The sequence below is a fragment of the Rhinoderma darwinii genome, chromosome 2, assembly GCF_050947455.1.
Source record: "Rhinoderma darwinii isolate aRhiDar2 chromosome 2, aRhiDar2.hap1, whole genome shotgun sequence".
NCBI lineage: Eukaryota > Metazoa > Chordata > Amphibia > Anura > Rhinodermatidae > Rhinoderma > Rhinoderma darwinii.
The window spans coordinates 111265013-111285714 of NC_134688.1; the positions used below are offsets into that span (position 1 = coordinate 111265013).

Consider the following 20702-nt stretch of genomic DNA (forward strand, 5'->3'; position numbering starts at 1 on the left):
GCAACTTCTTCCCTCTCCTGACGAAGACGATCCTCATGGCTGTCCAGCCATCTGAGCACATCCTTTGGGTTTTCAAAAAATTGGACAGTCTCCAGCGCCACCACCCGCAGCTTCGCTGGATATAACATGGAGTATTGGACTCGAAGATTCCTCAGCCGTTTTTTTATATCTAGGAACTGCAGTCGTCGCTTCTGTATCTCAGCTGAGAAATCTGGATAAAAGGAGATTTTCGCCCCGTTCACACTAATATCTTGGCGTTCCCGGGCTTTCCTAAGAATCAGATCTCGGTCTTTGTAATGAAGCAATTTCACCAAAACTGGCCTGGGCGGTCTTCCAGGTGGGCCAGGTCGAGTGGGAACTCTATGTGCTCTTTCCACTGCAAACAATGGCGTCAAGGATTCTTTGCCAAACACTTCTAGCAGCCATTTTTCAAAATAAGAATCTGGATGGGCCCCTTCCACTTTCTCCGGGATCCCCACCATCCTCACATTATTTCGGCGCAAACGATTCTCCAAGTCGTCCGTTTTGGACAAAAGGTAATTTACATCCACAGCCGTTGCATTCACATCTCTCCGCATGGGCAGCATTCTGTCTTCCATCTCACTGACCCGACCCTCCACCGCCGTTGTACGTTCAGCCACTTTCTGCAGGTCATGTCGTATAATAGAAATGTCCTCTTTGATCCCCCCCACCTGGCAGGTAAGCTTGGCTAGAGTAGAATTGCACTGGCTTACCGCCAAAAAAACGTCTGCCAAGGTGGGCCCAGGCACTGCCTTGTCATGTATGCCTCCTTCCGATCCGTCTGCATGGTTATCCGACACCCCTTCTCCATTTTCCTCCTCATCCGACTCCATCTGCGTCCTCAGTGGCTCAAACCGGGACCCGGAGCCTGAACCCTCCGCCATCCTCTCCCTACTGCTCATCTGCCCTCTGATTACAGCAGGCTTCGTAGGTGTGTGCCGGGCAAAGCGCTCTAACCTCGATGCTGCCGCCCCTTTCACATCTCTGCGCTCCGTGAAGGAGCCCGCGTCGGCGCCATCTTGCTTCTTCAGCTCCTCGTCCTCTGCCGCCTTTGACTTCCGAGATCGGGTCATTATGAGTGTCGGTTTTGTTCCGAAATATCGTCCCCGGGTTCTCCACCACTTCTCCTCTCGTTTTAAGTGGTTCACCGTGCAAATTAACAACTGCAGGATATAGTTTCAGGATAATGGCAGCGGGAGCTCCGGATCCTGCTTCTTCTCACATGCGCTGCTAGGCCACGCCCCCGCTTTCTGCCTATCTTTAGTAAGTTAAAAGCATGTTCAGTCGAGGAGTATTCAATTTCTTTGCCTTAAGAAGCTCTTGGGATGCGGTCACAGTATGTTTTGTGTCATCCGTTTTACAGCAGTTGACTGAATCGGAGCAGAAAGTCTCTATACACTTCAGAAATCATCCTGCCACTTCTATCTGCAGTCACATCATCAATAAACACCAGTGACCCAGTTTTATTGGCAGCCATACATGCCCATGATATAACATCCACCATGTTTGACAGATGATGTGATATGCTTCAGATCATGAGCCCTTCCTTTCCTTCTCCGTACTGTACTGTTCTCTTCCCATCATTCTGGTTTCATCTGTTCACAGAATCTTGTTCTAGATCTGGGCAACTTTTTTAGATGTTTTCTAGCAAAGTCTAATCTGCCCTCTGTGTTCTTGTGTTACCAGTGGTTTGCATCTGGAGATAAACCATCTGTATTTACATCCATGAAGGCGTCTATTCAGTGCAGAGTGTGACACTGATACGTCCACCTCCTCGAGAGTTTCTTCTCTTGGCTAGATGTTGAAGGGTTTTTTATCTTCACCAAGGAGAGAATTCTACGATCATCTACTTTAGTTGACTTCCATGGTCCTCCAGGCCTTTTGGTGTTGTGGAGCTCGCCAGCGCATTCCTTCTTTTTAAGAACGTACCAAAATGTTGATTTGGCCACTCCTAAAGTTTCTGCTCTCTCTCTCTTATAGGTTTAGTTTTTAGTCTAATGATGGCCTCCTCTACTCGCATTAACACCTCTCCTCATTTAGGCCGCATATTTAGAGTTCCAATGAACAGATGCCAAATTCAACACTTGAAATCAACTCTGGACCTTTTATCTCTTTCATTTTCATGTAATAAGGAGGGAAGAGGCCACACTCGGGTTTGAAACTACTTATCAGTCAATTATACAATTACTTTTGCGCTTGAAGGGACTGTGTAAAAAATGGCTGCAATTCCTAAACGTTTGCTGAAAGACTCCACCTCAATCACATCTTCATTGCTTTGTTTAATATCCATTGCAGTGATGTACAGAGGCTAAATGATGAACATTGTGTCACTGTCCAAATACTTCTGGACCCAACTGTATATATGAAGAAAGATGTCCACAACACTAATATATAGACGATTACACAAAATTGCAGTAAAAAATGTCTTCTGGAGGGTTGGTCCTCTCAAAAAAGAGGGCTAAAAACATAGGGGGAGATGTATTAAAACTGCGCTAGTCTTAATAAAACAATAAAACAAGCTGGAGTAAGATGCTGCAAATTTATTAAGGGGCACACGCCTCTTAATATGTTTGTTGCATCTTCGGCTGTCCGCCCAACAATAATTGACGTAGATTTCCTGGCTTGCATAGATTTACGCTATAATTTATGCCAGATTCTGGCATAATTTAAAGTAAATGCATCAGGCCGGGAATGGCTACACCCCCTATCGCTAAGCTCCACCCAGGGGAAACGGGGCAGTCAGAAAACTGGCGCAGAATGTTGTTCACTTCCCTCCATAGTATGTAGGGGAATTGAAAATCCGTCACAAAACAATCTGGTCTAGATATATATATATAATCATTTACTTGTATTTTTCCGATACGGGGAAAAGAAAGGTGTAAGTGATTGCTTCATTTCTAAAGTGTGTCATATTTCAGCACTTTATTTCAGGGTCACTAGGGTCGCTATATTTATTTCAGATAATTCTGGTCGCACACAGACAATTGTATAGCTTTCTGCCCCTTAAGGTGTCTATTAACAGACTACAGTAATATGGAGCGCCCTCAGCAACTTGTGCATGCGCAAATCATAATCCAATATGTATTGCATTTACAAAATAATTTCCCCTTAAGCTGTAGTTCTCCTGAAAATCTGTATACTGATTAACCTAATTGTGATAATAGGAACACAAAAAAATGAGGACACTGGATGTCATGCAGGACATGAAAAAGAACATATGAGCAGTTCTATACATCGCTTTTCAGGCAGAATTCACCTACTGTCTTATCCCTTATTGTCCACCTATAAAATGAGGTCTTGTATATTGGCCTGAGTGATGCAGTATCGGAGCACTGGGAATACTATATTATTTCTTCTTTTACTGGATGACTGACTGGCAGCCCTATATACCCTAGGTGACACTGGACTGGGGAAGGATATAGGCACAAGATTGTAATAGTTCTGTCACAGCAACATTTGTCATGACGCTTGTTATGCTTTGTTAGCGTCACATTGGTTGCTGCCAGTAATTGACTAGAAACCAATGGCATGACCTTCATGTCATTTTCTGTAAAGGGATATATATTCGAGGACCCTCTGACAGCCCCACTGTTAAAGATGAAACCTAAGGGGTAATTTTGCTTGTAATATTACAGGATATAACTAATGGCAGAACTGCTACTGATTGAAATGTTAATGGCCACACTGGAAGTGGTTAATTTTGGGAAGAGAAAATGGCCACTGGCTCATCACATAAACACACTTGATCTGTTAATGTCACCCTGGGCTTTAAAATTACTTGGTACAAACCTGCACAACCTGCAGCTTAGTGGCCACATCGGGCCCGCCATGCCTGTTAGCATCTCCCTCAGCAGGTGGAGCAGACGTAATGTACGTTAGGGGAGATTTATCAAAACTGATGCAATGCAATAGTGAAGCAGTTGCTCATAGCAACCAGACTCCAGCTCTTTTTGTTGTTTTTTTGTAATGGTTGTTATTAGCACTTTTCGTTTGCACCAGTTTTGGTAAATCAGACTGCAGTATATTGGCTCCAATTTGCTGCAACCTGTATGATTTTTTGGTATCGTAGCATTTAGACTAGGGCTATGGCAACATCGGTCCCTGCAACCAAACTGGTAGTCCAGCTGCTGCATCATAGTCAGCAAGCAATATGGGACAGTCTGCTTGCTGTTTTTACTTTTCCTGGCTGTGATACTATGGCGCATTGAAGCAGGACTACAATGTGTCATTGCGTTGTACCCATATTACATCTCAAGTATTTGTAGAAGGATGTGATACAATGCTTTGGTTTCCACAGAATTAGATGTAGCGATGTAGCAACAGCACATCCTTGTCTCCACTTAATCTTTTACGTTTTATACCATGAAATCTCATAACTGATCTCTATACGGTATGTTGTCTAGAGCTAGGTTCACACTTGCTGTGTTTGCATTAGGATGTATTTATCCAAATTGCTTTTATTGTGTTTTTTACATAAATAGTGCGGTTTTGCTGCGTTTGTGAAGAATGCGGAAAAATCACTGACAAAATATACCCTCATATGTTTTTGCTCTGCAACTGATCGTAACGAATTGAAAAACTGACGTCAAATTGACCAGGTTTTTCTACAGCCCATCACCCATTCATCAATGATAACTGACAAAGACTGATGCATTTTGGCTTTAGTTTCAGTCCCATAAAAATTATTCATCATGATCCCTTCTTTTTAAGGTTTGTTTACATCTGCGTTGCAGGCTACGTTAAGAGCCTCGGTCACAGATTGCAAAGTTGTTTTTTTTTCCAGACAAAATAGCTCAGCGTGCATCTCCATTTTGCGTTGCAAAACGACGGACACCATGATGAAAACCAGATGGACCCCTTTAAAGTCAGTGGGTTCCATCGGGCGCTATTGGTGTCATGCGACGGATCCTTTGCTTCCGGTATTTTCGTTTTACTGAATACAGATGGGAACACACCTTTACAAAGAAACAACTGCAAAGGAACATGTAAACTTGTGTCCATTTTAATCCCGGAATTTGTAGTGCAATATGACAATGTGAAACAAATAAATAGTATGTACTTCTGGTTAAAGTCTCATTCACACGGGTGTATTTTAGTATTCGTATTTGGAAACCAAAACCAGTAGTGGAACCTAATGTACATAGAGAAAAAGTATAATGGAATTATTTGCCCCTCTTTTGTGTTTTGGGCCCACACCTGGTTTTGACTTACAAATAGTGACTCATAAGGCTGGATTCACACGACCATGTTACGTCCGTAATGGACGGAACGTATTTCGGCCGCAAGTCCCGGACCAAACACACTGCAGGGAGCCGGGCTCCTAGCATCATACTTATGTACGATGCTAGGAGGCTGTCTGTAATCGTGTTTTCAGTACAGGACAGTAGTTCCACGGAGAGGCAGGGACTCCTAGCATCGTACATAACTATGATGCTAGGAGCCCGGCTCCCTGCTACTGACCAAAATACTGCAGTGTGAAAGAGGCCGAAGTGGGTGAGTCACCTCTTGAGCATGCGATTGCCATGTTTTCCTTTGTTTCTTAATATTTTTAGGGCTTATGCCCATGAGGTACATTAATACAAGTTTTTTTTCTGTCCGATGCCAAGAAAAAAAATGTGGCATACTCCATGAGACTGAGCATTGCTTCTAGAGAGAATATCTCTGTACACACTGGTCTACACAGCAGTGCATGTTCTGCTGTACAAACTCTGTGCCAATGTGCATGACCCTCCGCCGATCCAGAAAACAAAGGGATGGAGGTTGCAGTTGTAAAGAAGCCACAGCACTTAACTCATACCTCCCAACCGTCCCGGATTCAGCATGCAGTAAATCTATCAGTTTTTTACTTTTTGGATTTTTTTTCTATCAGAGTTCACTTTAAAAAAAAAAAAGTTTACTTTTTTTTTAAGGGAAAAAACGGACAGAAACGTATACTAACATATGAGTATATGCTAAACGTACACGCTATAAAAAACAGACCTAAACAGAAAATGGTACTCGTTTGTATACGTTTTCAATGGTCCACGTTTTTTTTTAAAGAAAACGTATACGCTTGTGAATGGGGCCTTAGTTCTGCGCAGTCATCCTAGTGGTTTCTGCAAAGACTGAAACAAGCCTTTTTGGTGTTTCTATAATTGTCAAAAATAAAGAAAAAAACAGACGTTCGCTCTAGTATGAGGCCGGGTTACATATAAATGGGTTTGTTTTGCAGCATGTGCGTGGATTTCTGCAATCCCCATTAATTTGTTTGGAACAGTTGCAAACAAATTTCTGCATCAAACCTGCCATGTTTGACCATATTCCATGAGATCACAACAGGCTTCAGGCCCACAATTATGGCCGCCATTATAGCTACACCTATGGATTTGTTGGAAGACACAATTAAACCAGGTCACAAGTATTGCTCTCCACTTTAATCATAATTACTGTTTTTGTATATTGAGTTATTTATGATGTATCTTTTGTGAATATTATATTACAACAACATGCATTTCCATAACAAGCAAAGTGTTTTTACTGTCCTGTAAATGGTGAAGTAAAAGCATTTCAGACACAATTTACTAACCACACAGCAATTAATACACCACCTAGTTCCTAATTCTATTCTCCTAATGACAGTCCTTTTTATGGATTTCATCAATTTTACATAAAGACAAAAAGACTATGCAGAAAGCGTACTTTTCTGTAGAATGATTGTGTCTCCTCTGTTTATGATTCTGTATGCTGTTTTTTTTCATTTTGTAGAAATTGGTCGTGTCAGCCTGAATGATGTTTCCTGTTACTTCTCCTTGCTGGAAGGGGGTACAGCAGAGGATAAACTTGCATGTAAGTAGCGTTTTTTGTTTTTTTACAATTGTTGTGAAAAGCATTGTTAGGCTAAGTTCACACTACGTACGCTAGGTTTCCATTTTTTTGACAGAAGCAAAAGTGCATTTTTGCTTCTGTGAAAAAAAACGTAAACCCAGCGAACGAAGGCAAGCGGAAAGCATCTGAAATAAAAGAATTACCATTGAAATCAATGGTAATTCTAAAGGAAGCGATTCTTTCCATTTGGACTCTCGTTCACCTCTTCCTCTGACGGATGAGAGCTAAACAGAGTCTGGATTGACACCTGGAGTATTTTTATGACATGGATTTGTTCGCTGCCATTCAGTCACAAAATCTGCATGTTTTACATGTAGATCTGATGCACATTTGCCATATAATTGCTGCGGATTTCACAATTCGCATTGCAAAGGGTTTACGGTTCCGCAAATTTTTTAAAAATGTGCCATATTTGCCATGATTTGGCACAACTGCTGCATTCTCTTGCCACGATTTTGTGTTAGTCACGCCAAAAAGGTTCCACAAAACCTGCCCGTGTAAATACATTTTAATCAATTTATCCTGCATAGTTAGTGTGGACACCTACTGTATATTATCCAATTTGCATGTGAAAAGTTTCTCTCTCTGATTTACCACTACCAGTGAGGATCAACCACCTTTAATCTCTCTCTTCTGTATCTTCCCTTTTGAGGGGTATTATCACTATATCTACAATGTTCTGTTAACTGTTTGTACATTTTGAGTCCATCTATTTGAGTATCTCTCATTAAAATCTCTTCTCCAAGAAATAACCATGGGTTTGATGTGAGTACTTTTAGCCCTATCCTCATAGCTTGCTGCAGGTATACAATGTGTGGGGAAGAAACTGGAAAGTCTGTATAGATGATATGTAGAGATTGAGCTACCTTTCTTTATTTCATATACTTTGTAATTTTTATCTAATTCATCAGGTCATTGAAACACCAACACCAGTTTGCATTGCTAAACTTAGTATAATCCCGGAGATGTGTTTTTCTCAATGTATATGGAGAAAAAGAACTTGCAAAATCATGACGCCTTTGTCCAAATTATTGGAATAGTTAGTAGAAGAGCTCAGTAGAAATACTCAGGGATATACCCGGTGACCATGAAATGATAAGTTTAATAGAATGTTTCACATTTAATAGGTCAGCTGTTGCAAATGACCTATCCTGTAGTATTCTAACTGCCATGTCTCATGGTAGTTGTAGTCCTAGTTAGACAGTAGTCTCTGTTATTTGCAGTGCGTTCCACACAGTTGAAAACGCTAGAGGCACTTGATATAGTCAGTGAGCACGTTCTAAGGTTTTAACTTCAGTCTGGTTTAGGGAACATATTGATTCTGTGTGGCTCAGTAAACATACGACCTACAGCTCTTTATGCCTAATCTTTCATCCTGTGAAGCCAGCCATAATATCTCTTGGCACCGTTCGTTGTATGTTTTACTTCTGTATCTTAAGTAACTGTGTTTCAATAGTGTTGAACATTGTGTTGCTTTAAGGTATGCACATGAACTTTTGTTTCTCAAAACTATAAATATATATCTATTTATAGATATATATATATCTATAAATAGATACACTACCATTCAAAATTTTGTGTTTTCCATGAAAACTCACACTTATTTATCAAATGAGTTGCAAAATGACTAGAAAATATAGTCAAGACATTGACAAGGTTAGAAATAATGATTTTTATTTGAAATAATAATTTTCTCCTTCAAACTTTGCTTTTGCCAAAGAATGCTCCATTTGCAGCAATTACAGCATTGCAGACCTTTGGCATTCTAGCTGTTAATTTGCTGAGGTAATCGGGAGAAATTTCACCCCATGCTTCCAGAAGCCCCTCCCACAAGTTGGATTGGCTTGATGGGCACTTCTTGCGTACCATACGGTCAAGCTGCTCCCACAACAGCTCTATGGGGTTGAGATCTGGTGACTGCGCTGGCCACTCCATTACAGATAGAATACCAGCTGCCTGCTTCTTCCCTAAATAGTTCTTGCATAATTTGGAGGTGTGCTTTGGGTCTTTGTCCTGTTGTAAGATGAAATTGGCTCCAATCAAGCACTGTCCACAGGGTATCGCATGGCGTTGCAAAATGGAGTGATAGCCTTCCTTATTCAAAATCTCTTTTACCAAATCTCCCACTTTACCAGCACCAAAGCAACCCCAGACCATCACATTACCTCCACCATGCTTGACAGATGGCGTCAGGCACTCTTCCAGCATCTTTTCAGTTGTCCTGCATCTCACAAATGTTCTTATGTGTGATCCAAACACCTCAAACTTTGATTCGTTTTGCCCATATTAATCTTTTCCTTTTATTAGCCAGTCTCAGATATGGCTTTTTCTTTGCCACTCTGCCCTGAAGGCCAGCATCCCGGAGTCGCCTCTTCACTGTAGACATTGACATTGACACTGGAGTTTTGCGGGTACTATTTAATGAAGCTGCCAGTTGAGGACCTGTGAGGCGTCTATTTCTCAAACTAGAGACTCGAATGTACTTGTCTTGTTGCTCAATTGTGCAGCGGGGCCTCCCACTTCACTTTCTACTCTGGTTAGAGCCTGTGTGTGCTGTCCTCTGAAGAGAGTAGTACACACCGTTGTAGGAAATCTTCAGTTTCTTGGCAATTTCTCGCATGGAATAGCCTTCATTTCTAAGAACAAGAATAGACTGTCGAGTTTCACATGAAAGCTCTCTCTTTTTCTAGCCATTTTGAGAGTTTAATCGAACCCACAAATGTAATGCTCCAGATTCTCAACTAGCTCAAAGGAAGGTCAGTTTTATAGCTCCTCTAAACAGCAAAACTGTTTACAGCGGTGCTAACATAATTGCACAAGGGTTTTCAAGTGTTTTCTAATCATCCATTAGCCTTCTAACATGGTTAGCAAACACAATGTACCATTAGAACATTGGAGTGATGGTTGCTGGAAATGGGCCTCTATACACCTATGTAGATATTGCATTAAAAACCAGACGTTTGCAGCTAGAATAGTCATTTAGCACATTAACAATGTATAGAGTGTATTTCTGATTAACTTAATGTTATCTTCATTGAAAAAAACTGTGCTTTTCTTTCAAAAATAAGGAAATTTCTAAGTGACCCTAAACTTTTGAACAATAGTGTGTGTGTGTATGTATATATATATATATATATATATATATATGTATGTGTGTGTGTGTATATATAATATGTGTATTTCAATCTGTACTTAAAGCGGATCTGCAGTGGATCTGTCATATTGGAAAGCATTTTTCTATCTGACAGCTGTCTACTACGACATGGCTGAAAAGGCTAAAAGGAAGAGTTAGCCCTAGGTTGCTTTTTGGGCTGCCTTCCCCATATTTACTTATCAAGGTGGGCTCAGATGGCACAGGGGCATGACCATGAGGGAAAGGAGGAAAGAGGGAGTCTGGTGTACCTGCATTCATCTACATAGCTTCTGTAACTAGCTAACAAAATACAGTTCTCCATAGCTTCGAAAATGGCTGACTATGGTTGCCGCTGCCTGTCCCTAGTCACAGTAGATAGAACAGCTCTGGAGCACAAAAACCTGAATAAACAATTCAAATACTTTCAAGAGAACAAGAAGGTTCATAAGCACAGGTATTTTTGGTAAGGGGGTCTGGGATGGAGATACCTTTTGTAAAATCCTACACATTTCAAGATCTCCAATCTGAAGAAACCAAACAGCACCATAAATTGAGATTTGTAGGACTTTAGCGAGTGTGAATGAGGGAATATGAAATATTTGCGTTATCCTCACTGAAACTTGAATTTTCAGATTTTGGTCGATCAATCTGTGAGGTAGGACAGCAGATCACAATTTTTTCTCATGTTACATTTTCTATATTAATCAAGTGTAAATGTCTTTACTCTCATGGTGAGGATATGAAAGTAGCATGTGAGTGGAGATTCAGTGCACCCTATGTACGGTTGGGGAGGAATGCCCAACAATTTTAGGGCAAATCGATTCATGCCTAATGAATTTCTCAGATTTACACCTTTCACCCTTTTCATCCACATTCTTTCTTATCCCCTGGTTTAAAGTGATCTTCATGTGTTTTTTTGCAACTGTATTAACAATGTAATAAATATATATAGGTTGGGCTTAGTTTACACAAGATTGGGCCATAAAGCTGTCATATGCGTAAAATAAAAATATATACTGCCCATACGGATGATAATGTATGCAACTTAATACCTTATGCGATGACATACACTGAATGGCCACTTTATTAGAGACACCCACATAGTAGCGTGTTGGATCTTCTTTTGGCCTTTAGAACTGCAGTTATTTGTTGTGGCATAGATTCCAATAGGTGTTGATATTGTTTTTCTGGAATATTGACCCATACGGACAGAATAGCTTCTCGCATTTGCCGCTAAAGTGTCCTGCCACTGGGTAAACAGCTGCCATAAAGGAATGAACTTGGTCGGCCCCAATGCTGAGCGTACCAAGAAAACATTCCCCACGCCATTACTCCACCTCCAGCAACCTGACAGTTCACCAGACTGTTCATCAATTCATGCTTCTTGCTCCAAATTCTGCTGTACCCATCAGCATGGTGCCACAGAAATCTGGATTCATCTGACCTGGTCGTCTGCTGTTACAGCTGATCCATGCTAAAAAAAAAACGACGAGTTGTGCTTTTGCTCAGGTCTCAATTTTCCCATTCTAATGTGGACACTGAAACTGATTCACAGAAAACATGCTCCCCTAATTTTATGCTGCCCTCCAGGGTCACTTGTCTAATTTCCATACTAATAAAGTGACCAATGTATGTCTGCCATTAACTTCCATAAAAATAAATAAAAATACACCTTAATGTTTATAGAGCACCTGTCAGGTGACTTATGCTGACATATGGTAGGGGGAGAAAAGCTGAGCACAGTCATCTATGCGTTTATGTGACATGTAGCAGGATTTCTGATAAAAAGCAGAGTAATTTCTGACAGGACCCCTAGAGGAGACAGTGAGAGTTCTGCTAACCCGACCCACACAGGCTGATTGACAGGTGTGTGTGTGTGTGTGTGTGTGTGTGTGTGTGTGTGTGTGTGTGTGTTTGTGTTTGATTAGGTTCTCAATCAGCGTGTGTCAATGGGGTTGGCAGGACTCTAACTGTCTCTTCTAGTTGTCCTGTCGGAAATTACTCTGCTTTTTATCAGAAATCCTGCATCAAATCATGTAAATCTATGTATCACAGCGCTCGGCTTCTCTCCTATCATATGCTGCTCTCAAATAGGTCAGCATAAATCACCTGACCGTTCCCTTTTAACCTTTTGTGTGTGTTATTTTTGAAAAGTCTAGCAGCCTACACTTTTTAGTACAGTAGAGAAAATATAAAAACACAACATAATCCTGCAAAATTCTAAAACTACACTCTAAGGGCCCAAGTTTCAAAAAGGAAGCCTACGAGCAGGGGTGGGATTAAAATTTTGAACAACAGATTCCTTGTTTTACAGACAAAGACATACGTGCTGGGGTTGCCGTGTATCGCGTCATGGAAAATGATTATAATAATCAAATAAAACAATTACAATATTCCAAATACATCTTTTATTAAAGTATACTCTAAATAAAGAAACGCCCTGTCCAGAATGTTTAACTGGATTGCCACACTATGTATATAATTACATAAGCATACATACCTACCTACCCACACTCATAGTAAACTCACCCATTATGTATAGACCTATATGCACACATTAAATATCCTAAGAATGTTCAGCCCATTTAGTTAGGCTGTGGAAGGGTGCAGTTAGCCGTGACAAGTCTCCCGTTGTTCTTGACGGAACCAATAGCGCTATTCCATCAAAATGACGGAACCATGTCGCAATGGTGACAGACGGAAACCATTAGCTAGGTGTCCATCACCATTGAGTTGAATGGTGAAGGAAACGGAAGCTGAGTTTTCGGTTTGCCTTTCCGCTAAGGGGTTAACCTGATGAAAACCTCCGACAGAACCCCTCAGCGGAAAGCGACGGTGATGTGAACACAGCCTAATAACTTTTATTTGCCTAAATGCAAATGTACTCGAAATACTACACATTCAATTCCAAATCAAAACAATAACATTTATCCAGTTTGTGTTCATCCTTTACAGAAAGTAAAGAAAAAGGAATATTAGGTTGTTTAAAGAAAAACGCTGGCACTGCTATTTCTTTGAAGAGACTCTGTCACCACATTATGTGTATTTATCGTATACAAGTTATCAGTTTGAATATATCAAAATACTTGAGGAGATCATGTCGCGCTATGCCGAAGAAGAAATGCCCTTGAAATGGGTGTTTCAACACAGCAATGACCCAAAACCCACGAGTAAGCGAACAGCATCTTGGTTACAGACAAACAGGATTGAGGTAATGTGGGAGTGGCCAGCCCAATCCCCTGACCTCAATCCCATAGAGAACTTGTGGGGTGACATCAAAAATGCGGTTTATGAGGCAAAACCCAAAAATGCAGAAGAATTGTGGAATGTTGTCCAATCTTCCTGGACTGGAACCTGTTCAGAGGCGCCAGGAGATTGGCGCTGTAATGTAGGTGACAGCAGTGCTTTTTATTTAGAAAATAAAAATAGATTGTTTTTCTAAATAAAAAGCACTGCTGTCACCTACATTACAGCGCCGATCTCCTTATGTAGGAGATAGGACACTTATAATGTGGTGACAGAGCCTCTTTAAAAACTCAAAAAATATAATGTATAAACTGAAAAAATGTTTTCGATTTCCCTTTACTGAACTAATATTTAGTGGCATAACCATTGTTTCTGAGAACTGCTTGACATCTGTGCTGCATGGAGTCGACCAACTTCTGGCGCCATTGAACAGGTTCCAGTCCAGGAAGATTGGACGACATTCCACAGTTCTTCTTCATTTTTGGGTTTTGCCTCATAAACCACATTTTTTATGTCACCCCACAAGGTTTGGCATTTGGGTGGGGGTTGCGTGGATCCTTAAGGGCCGGCTGTGTAACAGCGTCCCGTGATTTTTCCACGCACCAACCAGCGAACTAATTTTCCTTTTATAAATACTTTTTTTCTCTGGATAAATTGATAGGTCCTATGGATGTTCTCTGTCCCTGGGTGATGGGGACTCGGTCCCTCCGGAAATATTCTCGGGGTTGAACCCACTCCCTGTCACCCGGGTACAGAGGATGCCTTGCCTGATTTTCGGCAGATAAAAATTAGCGGGACACTATCATATTACTGTAATAAATAGGTACTTTATGGGCTTAATGCTTTATGGACAGTCCGTTGACAGGTGCAGCGTCAAATTAGTGTTATACCATCTGAAATGCAACATGGATCTCTCATCATTTATTTAATTTTTTGGATTTTTTATTTATTTTTATTTATTTTTTTATTTTATTTTCTTATTTATTATTTATATAATTTTCTGTTATATTTTATTTATTATAGACACTGCTGATCACTAATGGGTTTGTTAGGGATAAATGAATTTTTCTTAATCCAAAAAATGGGAATTTACTTGCAATGTACTGTGTGTATATGTTTTGGTATTTTATATATATATATATATGTATATTCCCGGATAGAAATGTATGACGAAATACTGAGGGGAATCTATAAATATGGACAAAACATGTGTATAATTGGACGTTTTGGATTTGAATCATTGGATTCTATGAGTACTTAATGTAATATTTTTACATATGGGTCCAGTTCCCTTTAAATTTGGCACTATAAAGATGCCAGACTTTACTGAACTCACAAAATGGCTCTGAGGAAATCCCGGTTCGGGATGAAACATGTCAGCTGATCAATTAGTCTACACCTGGCAGGTAGTGACGTCAACCTTGCCTCGTCTTGCAGTCTCCAGTGTTGCCAGAAAAAACCAACGTGGATACCAGCATATTACCATACCGACTCTCCAATGAGGAGTGTGTTCCATTGCTATAATTTGCTCACCTTGGGTGAAACCTCGGCTGCCCCCGAGTATAGGAAGATCCAAGCTATTCAACATAAGGATTGACCGTGGATGGAGTGGATATAAGGAGAACCTTCCATGTGGGAATTGTGATCTGCCAATGATGAGATTGAAGGGGTGAAAAACGCGATTGATATATTTTTTTAAAATCTGCCTTAACTCTACAATTGCTCCAGGAGGAGGAACATAGTGAAAAAGAGTGAACTTTCAGTCCACCTTGAGTTGCGAGATCAACATAAAGATGAGTATTCAACTCTTTATCTATATTTGCATGGCTATTATATAAGCGGAACTGCTCCTGTTGGTTTCGGACCAAAATTCTAAAAGAAGGAGGAAAAAGCAAAAACTGCAAGTGTGAACTGAGACCAATGGTGTCTGAATAAAAATTTAACGTGGATACCAGCATAGCAGGATTCCGACTCTTAAATGTAGGGGCGTGCTCCATTGCTTAAATTTGCTCACCTTTGGGTGAAATCTCGGCTGCCCCCGAGTATAGGAAGATTTTAAGATGAATATTTAACTCCTTATATACAATTGCATTGCTATCACACAAGAGGAACTGTTTCTGTTGGTTTCGGACCAAAATTAGAAAAGGAGTAAAAAGAAAAAAGCGCAAGTGTGAACGGAGACCAATGGTGTCTGGATAAAAAAATCTTCAGAACCGGTTCTTATAGCAATTCTCTTATATGGGTCTGATTTTGGCTTATGTATAGAACACCTATTACCTAGATATCTCATCATGACATGTCATTGTGTTTAGAGGGGGATAAATTAATGGCAGTAATGTTATAAAAGTCTGTGTTGGTATCCTGGCCAGGAGACATTTTTTTTTTTTTTTTTTTTTTTTTTTTTTAAATTATGTACATCTAGTTTGAAACAAATGTGTTTTCTCAAACCCTTTTCTTTTCCTATAAAAAATCTTTGTATTATGGATAAAAGAGGAAAGAGATATATTTATATATGAAAAATCTTTAAAATATATTTTTATATGGAATTTAATAAAAATTTATATAAAATTATTCTTATCCCAAAGAGTGCCTGGTATGTTTTGGAAAATATTTTTTGTTTTTTTCTTTTTGAAAAGTTCTCTATGGGATTGAGGTCAGGGGATTGGGCTGGCCACTCCCACATTACCTCAATCCTGTTTGTCTGTAACCAAGATGTTGGCTTACTGGTGGGTTTTGGGTCATTGTGTTGAAACACCCATTTCAAGGGCATTTCTTCTTCGGCATAGCGCAACATGATCTCCTCAAGTATTTTGATATATTCAAACTGATCACTTGTATATGATAAATAAGCCAAATACCATGTTATGAGAAACATCCCCATATCGTGATTTTTGCAGCACCATGCTTTACTGTCTGCACAGTGTACTGTGGCTTGAATTCAGTGCTCGGGGGTTGTCTGACATACTGTCTGAGACCACTAGACCCAAAAAGAACAATTTTGCTTTCATCAGTCCACAAAATGTTGCGCTATTTCTCTTTGGGCCAGTCAATGTGTTCCTTGGCAAATTCTAACCTATTTAGGACATGTTTTTTCATCAACGGGACTTTGCGGGGAGTTCTTGCTAGTAACTTGGCTTCACTTCATCGTCTTCTGATTGTAGCAGTGCTCACTGGTAACTTCAGATCTTCTTTGATCTTTCTGGAGATGATCATTGGTTGAGCCTTTGCCATTTTGACTATTCTTCGATCATTTGAAAAGTAGTTCCACGCTTCCTTCCACGTCTTTCAGGTTTTGGTTGCCACTTCAAGGCTTTTGAGATTATTTTAGCTGAGCAGCCTATAATTTTCCGCACTTCTCCATATGTTTTTCCGTCTCCAATCAACTTTTTAATCAAAGTACATTTTCCATCATATAAATGTCTGGAATTACCCATTTTCGCCAGTATTTCAGAAGGAAATGCACTATAATCAATATGCACAACATTGCCACCCTCCTACCTTAAATAAGGGCTAAAATTTACACCTGTTATTCCACACCAATTGAACTCCTCACTGCTATTATTTTGAAGAAGCCCCTTTCAATTAATGATTCAATTACTCTGAAGGAGCGGCATCCATGTCCTAATTGTTGGCTCCGTTTTTTTCTACACTTACAAGTAAATTATTTGCTATGTAGAATTATCACTTCTACCAAAATCATTGATTTATCAGGTAACTGATATTGGATTGCTATTTTTTTTTTAACACTACTATATATATATATATATATATATATATATATATATATATATATATATATATATATATAGGCCTTCGCTCAGTAAAGCAAGATCGCTGTTGCCAAACAATCGTTCAGCTCTATTTCTCCCGATGCCCCCTCCTACATAAACAATCACGCTCAGCAGACCAGGCCTGTTTATTTCAATACAGAGAAGAAAGGGTGTGGGCATGTTGATATCCAACTGTTGGGCTGCTCCTATACGCATTGGATTGTTGGGCAGAAAAGGTGTGTTCGTTCTACTTTAATCTAACTTGTATGGCAAGCTAAAGTTGCATGGCCCCTCCCAGGATTATTTTTTTACTTAAAGAGGCTCTGTCCCCAGATTATAAATGCCCTATCTCCTACATAATCTGATCAGTGCTGTAATGTAGATAACAGTGATTTTTATTTTGAAAAACGATCATTTTTGAGCAAGTTATGAGCAATTTTAGATTTATGCTAATTCGTTTCTTAATAGACAACTGGGCGTGTTTTCACTTCTCTGTACAACGTCCAGTTGGTAAGAAGTGTATGACGCTGACCAATCAGTGACCAATCAGCATCATACACTTCTCATTGTTCCAGCCCAGCTTCTTTGACTGCACAATCACACTGTAACAATGGGCTGGAATAATGAGAAGTGTATGAGGCTGATTGGTCACTGATTGGTCATCGTCATACACTTCTTTGTACAACGCCCAGTTGGTAAAAAGTGAAAACACACCCAGTTGTCTATTAAGAAACTAATTAGCATAAATTTAAAAATGCTCATAACTTGCTCAAAAATGATCGTTTTTCAAAATAAAAACCACTGTTATCTACATTGCAGCGCCGATCACATTATGTAGGAGATAGGGAATTTATAATCTGGTGGCAGAGCCTCTTTAACTGTGCTTGTAAGGCTTTTGTACTAAAAAAAAGACAATAAAAACAAATGAGATTGCTGCATACAGGGAAATTTGTGCTAGATATAATGGACAAATTGTAATTTCAATAGTAAATCTTGTAAATGAATATATAAACTTTTTTATGCTTTTCTGCAAAACTGATAAGACAAAGGTCATACATTGTCACTGTGTTGGCAGACAGGATTAAAGAGGACCTGCGAGCTCTCCTGACATCCTTTTTTTTATTTTATTTATTTTTTTAGTAAATACTTCTGTTATCCAAAAAATACGTTATTCCTCCTGGAAATGTATGAATAAAAAGACAACTGCGTGTTACCATTCCGAAGGTCAATGGTGTGTCCGCACAGCACTGATTTTTATCACCGAGAGTACTTAGAATTTAATTTAGTTCAGCAATATTTATATGATACCATAGAACTACACGGTATTAATAACACAGATTTTCCCTAAACAATGCAGAGCAGACATATAAATAAACCGTGCTGTCTCATAAATATTTAACCGTGATAATCTCACCATAATAAAATAATGTCTTACGTTTGTTTGGAAGAGTAATGGAAAAAGAATCAGTAGTGACCGTTGCCTTGTTACTTTCTGCGGATGTGAGGAGATATAAAGTAGGACATTGCCATCTTCTTGTAAAAAAACGGTAGTACAACTAGTTTTGGAAGTATGATCTACTATTTTGATGTCCAAAGGATGGCAAGTGTTCTTCCAGGATCTTAACCAAGGTGTTGATCACAATACCTGTTCTGAACTCTTGGATGCAATGATAAGCGGTTTTTCAATCATCACATGATTTTTAGTTGGTATGAATGCCCGCTATGGGTACTTGGTAAACACAAAATTAATGAATGGGGAAGAGGGCACATTTGAACAGGGCTTACTGCTATCCTTCACCTAAACATTCATTCCTGTACTCTGCCACAGAACTACTCCATATAGTTCTATCATTTTTATCCTTGTTATACCAATAAAATTGGAACAGGAGTTCCTTTTTAACGCACACCCAGCGCTGGATCTTGGTTCTGTTTTTTCTTCCTACTTGGTAAACAGTATACTTATTTGTAAATTGTTTGGTAATTGTGTTTTTGTTTTTCATTCACAGTCACCTTTAAGTTGTACGATAAAGACAACAATGAACTTCTGGACAGCTCTGTGAGTTTAAAAGTTTCACCTCTTATGTATGCATCTTTCCCAGCACTACACTTTCTATTGTTGGTGTAACCTAGTACAAAGAAGTACACATTTCAGATGACCACTAATATTCACAATTTTAGTTTTCAAGCGTTTATTATATTAAATGGATGTTCCTATCCCATACCATCACTTTCTGATCAGTGGGAGTCTGAATGGTGGGACCCCTACCAATCCTGAGAATGAAGGGGCTGCACACATTGGTTTATATCCAGAGGCTAAAAATACATTCCCTAATTATGTCACCAAGCTGTTTCTTGCAACGATCCATGCACCTCTGCAGAATGTGCAGAATGGGTTTCCAGCCTCTGGTTGTAAACAAAAATGTTTCCATGGCTTTTCTGCTCTTATATCTCTGATTAAAATTAGGCCCTTGAAGCTCTGTAGTTACAGATGAGATATTGGGATGTTTAGGGCAAAAACAATGTTCTGTGTGGACCAAACAGGGGATATTAAACTGCAGCATTAGAAGAACGGATTGCGTTTATTACAAGTCTGGAATTGAACTGGTTAATTATTAGTTCTAGGCATAAACATTGATCGTGTAAAGCATGTAAAAAAGTCCCCTCCCCCCCCCTTCTTTTTTTCTTTAAAAAAAAAAACAACACAAAAAAACCTAATTTGCTGTATGATTTACTTTTAGGAATATTAATACCTGTTTATTTATCTTACACATTTTATATAATTTATATACAATAGGAAGTGGACCGGATTATAACACAGATGATGAGAGTTGCCGAGTACTTGGACTGGGATATTACTGAACTTAAACCAGTAAGTTTTATTGGCCATTGAGTTTCTTGAATCCAAGACAGGATGGATTTCATACACAGACATGGTAGTCATAGGGCAAATTAAGTTTCATACGGCCGCAATACTGGCGCATTTTACTCTGGGTCTTGCAGCCATATTATGGCCACCTGAAACTGGCCTAGCAAAGAATCAAAATGATGAGCTTTTTTCATTTTTTTTTTTTTTAAACTCGTTTTATTGAAAAGTACGTTTGTTTCATCACAAAATAAGGCATAAAAAAGGTAAAGGACAACAGTGTCCCTATCAATACAACAGAGCACTCGCAGGTGCTGTACAAATCTCAACAACATTTCCACACTGTTTTCTCCGCTACACAAATGAGGCATAAAAAATCACAGAGAATAAATTTATCAATTAGATCATATACATCATTAGGCTCATACAAATGTGTTTATATGTGAGAGGTCCGGAAGATCCACTGCTTAGTCAGACAAACCAAATTCCAGCTACCCCCCCCCCCCCCTCGCCGCGTCTACTGCTATATCCAGCTCCCCAGGTGAGTACGTGGTGTCGGAGTTGCTGCACCACAGGTCCCATATCTTATGGAATTTGTCTGGCCTATCTCTATGTTTGAAAATGATACGTTCATACGATATAGTAGAATTAACCATCTGTTTCCATACTGCAACCTTAGGAGGTCGGCGATCCATCCATCTCATAGATATGCCTTTACGGGCCAAAAATAGGGTCTCCTGCAAAAAGATTCTAGTATGAATGGATCATATATCATCGACCAGTATTCCGAATAGACACAATTCTG

The 20702-nt window shown here is 39.5% G+C and overlaps 1 protein-coding gene across 4 annotated transcripts in view; it reads left to right on the plus strand.

Annotated features, from left to right (window-relative positions):
* Positions 1-20702, plus strand: part of DGKA (diacylglycerol kinase alpha) — a 184822-nt gene that overhangs the window by 111227 nt on the left and 52893 nt on the right. For all 4 annotated transcript variants that reach the window (XM_075852117.1, XM_075852116.1, XM_075852118.1 and 1 more), the window contains 3 exons: positions 6766-6846; positions 19041-19090; positions 19829-19903. In XM_075852117.1, the coding sequence (XP_075708232.1) occupies positions 6766-6846; positions 19041-19090; positions 19829-19903 (206 nt within the window). The remainder of the gene's footprint in view (positions 1-6765; positions 6847-19040; positions 19091-19828; positions 19904-20702) is intronic.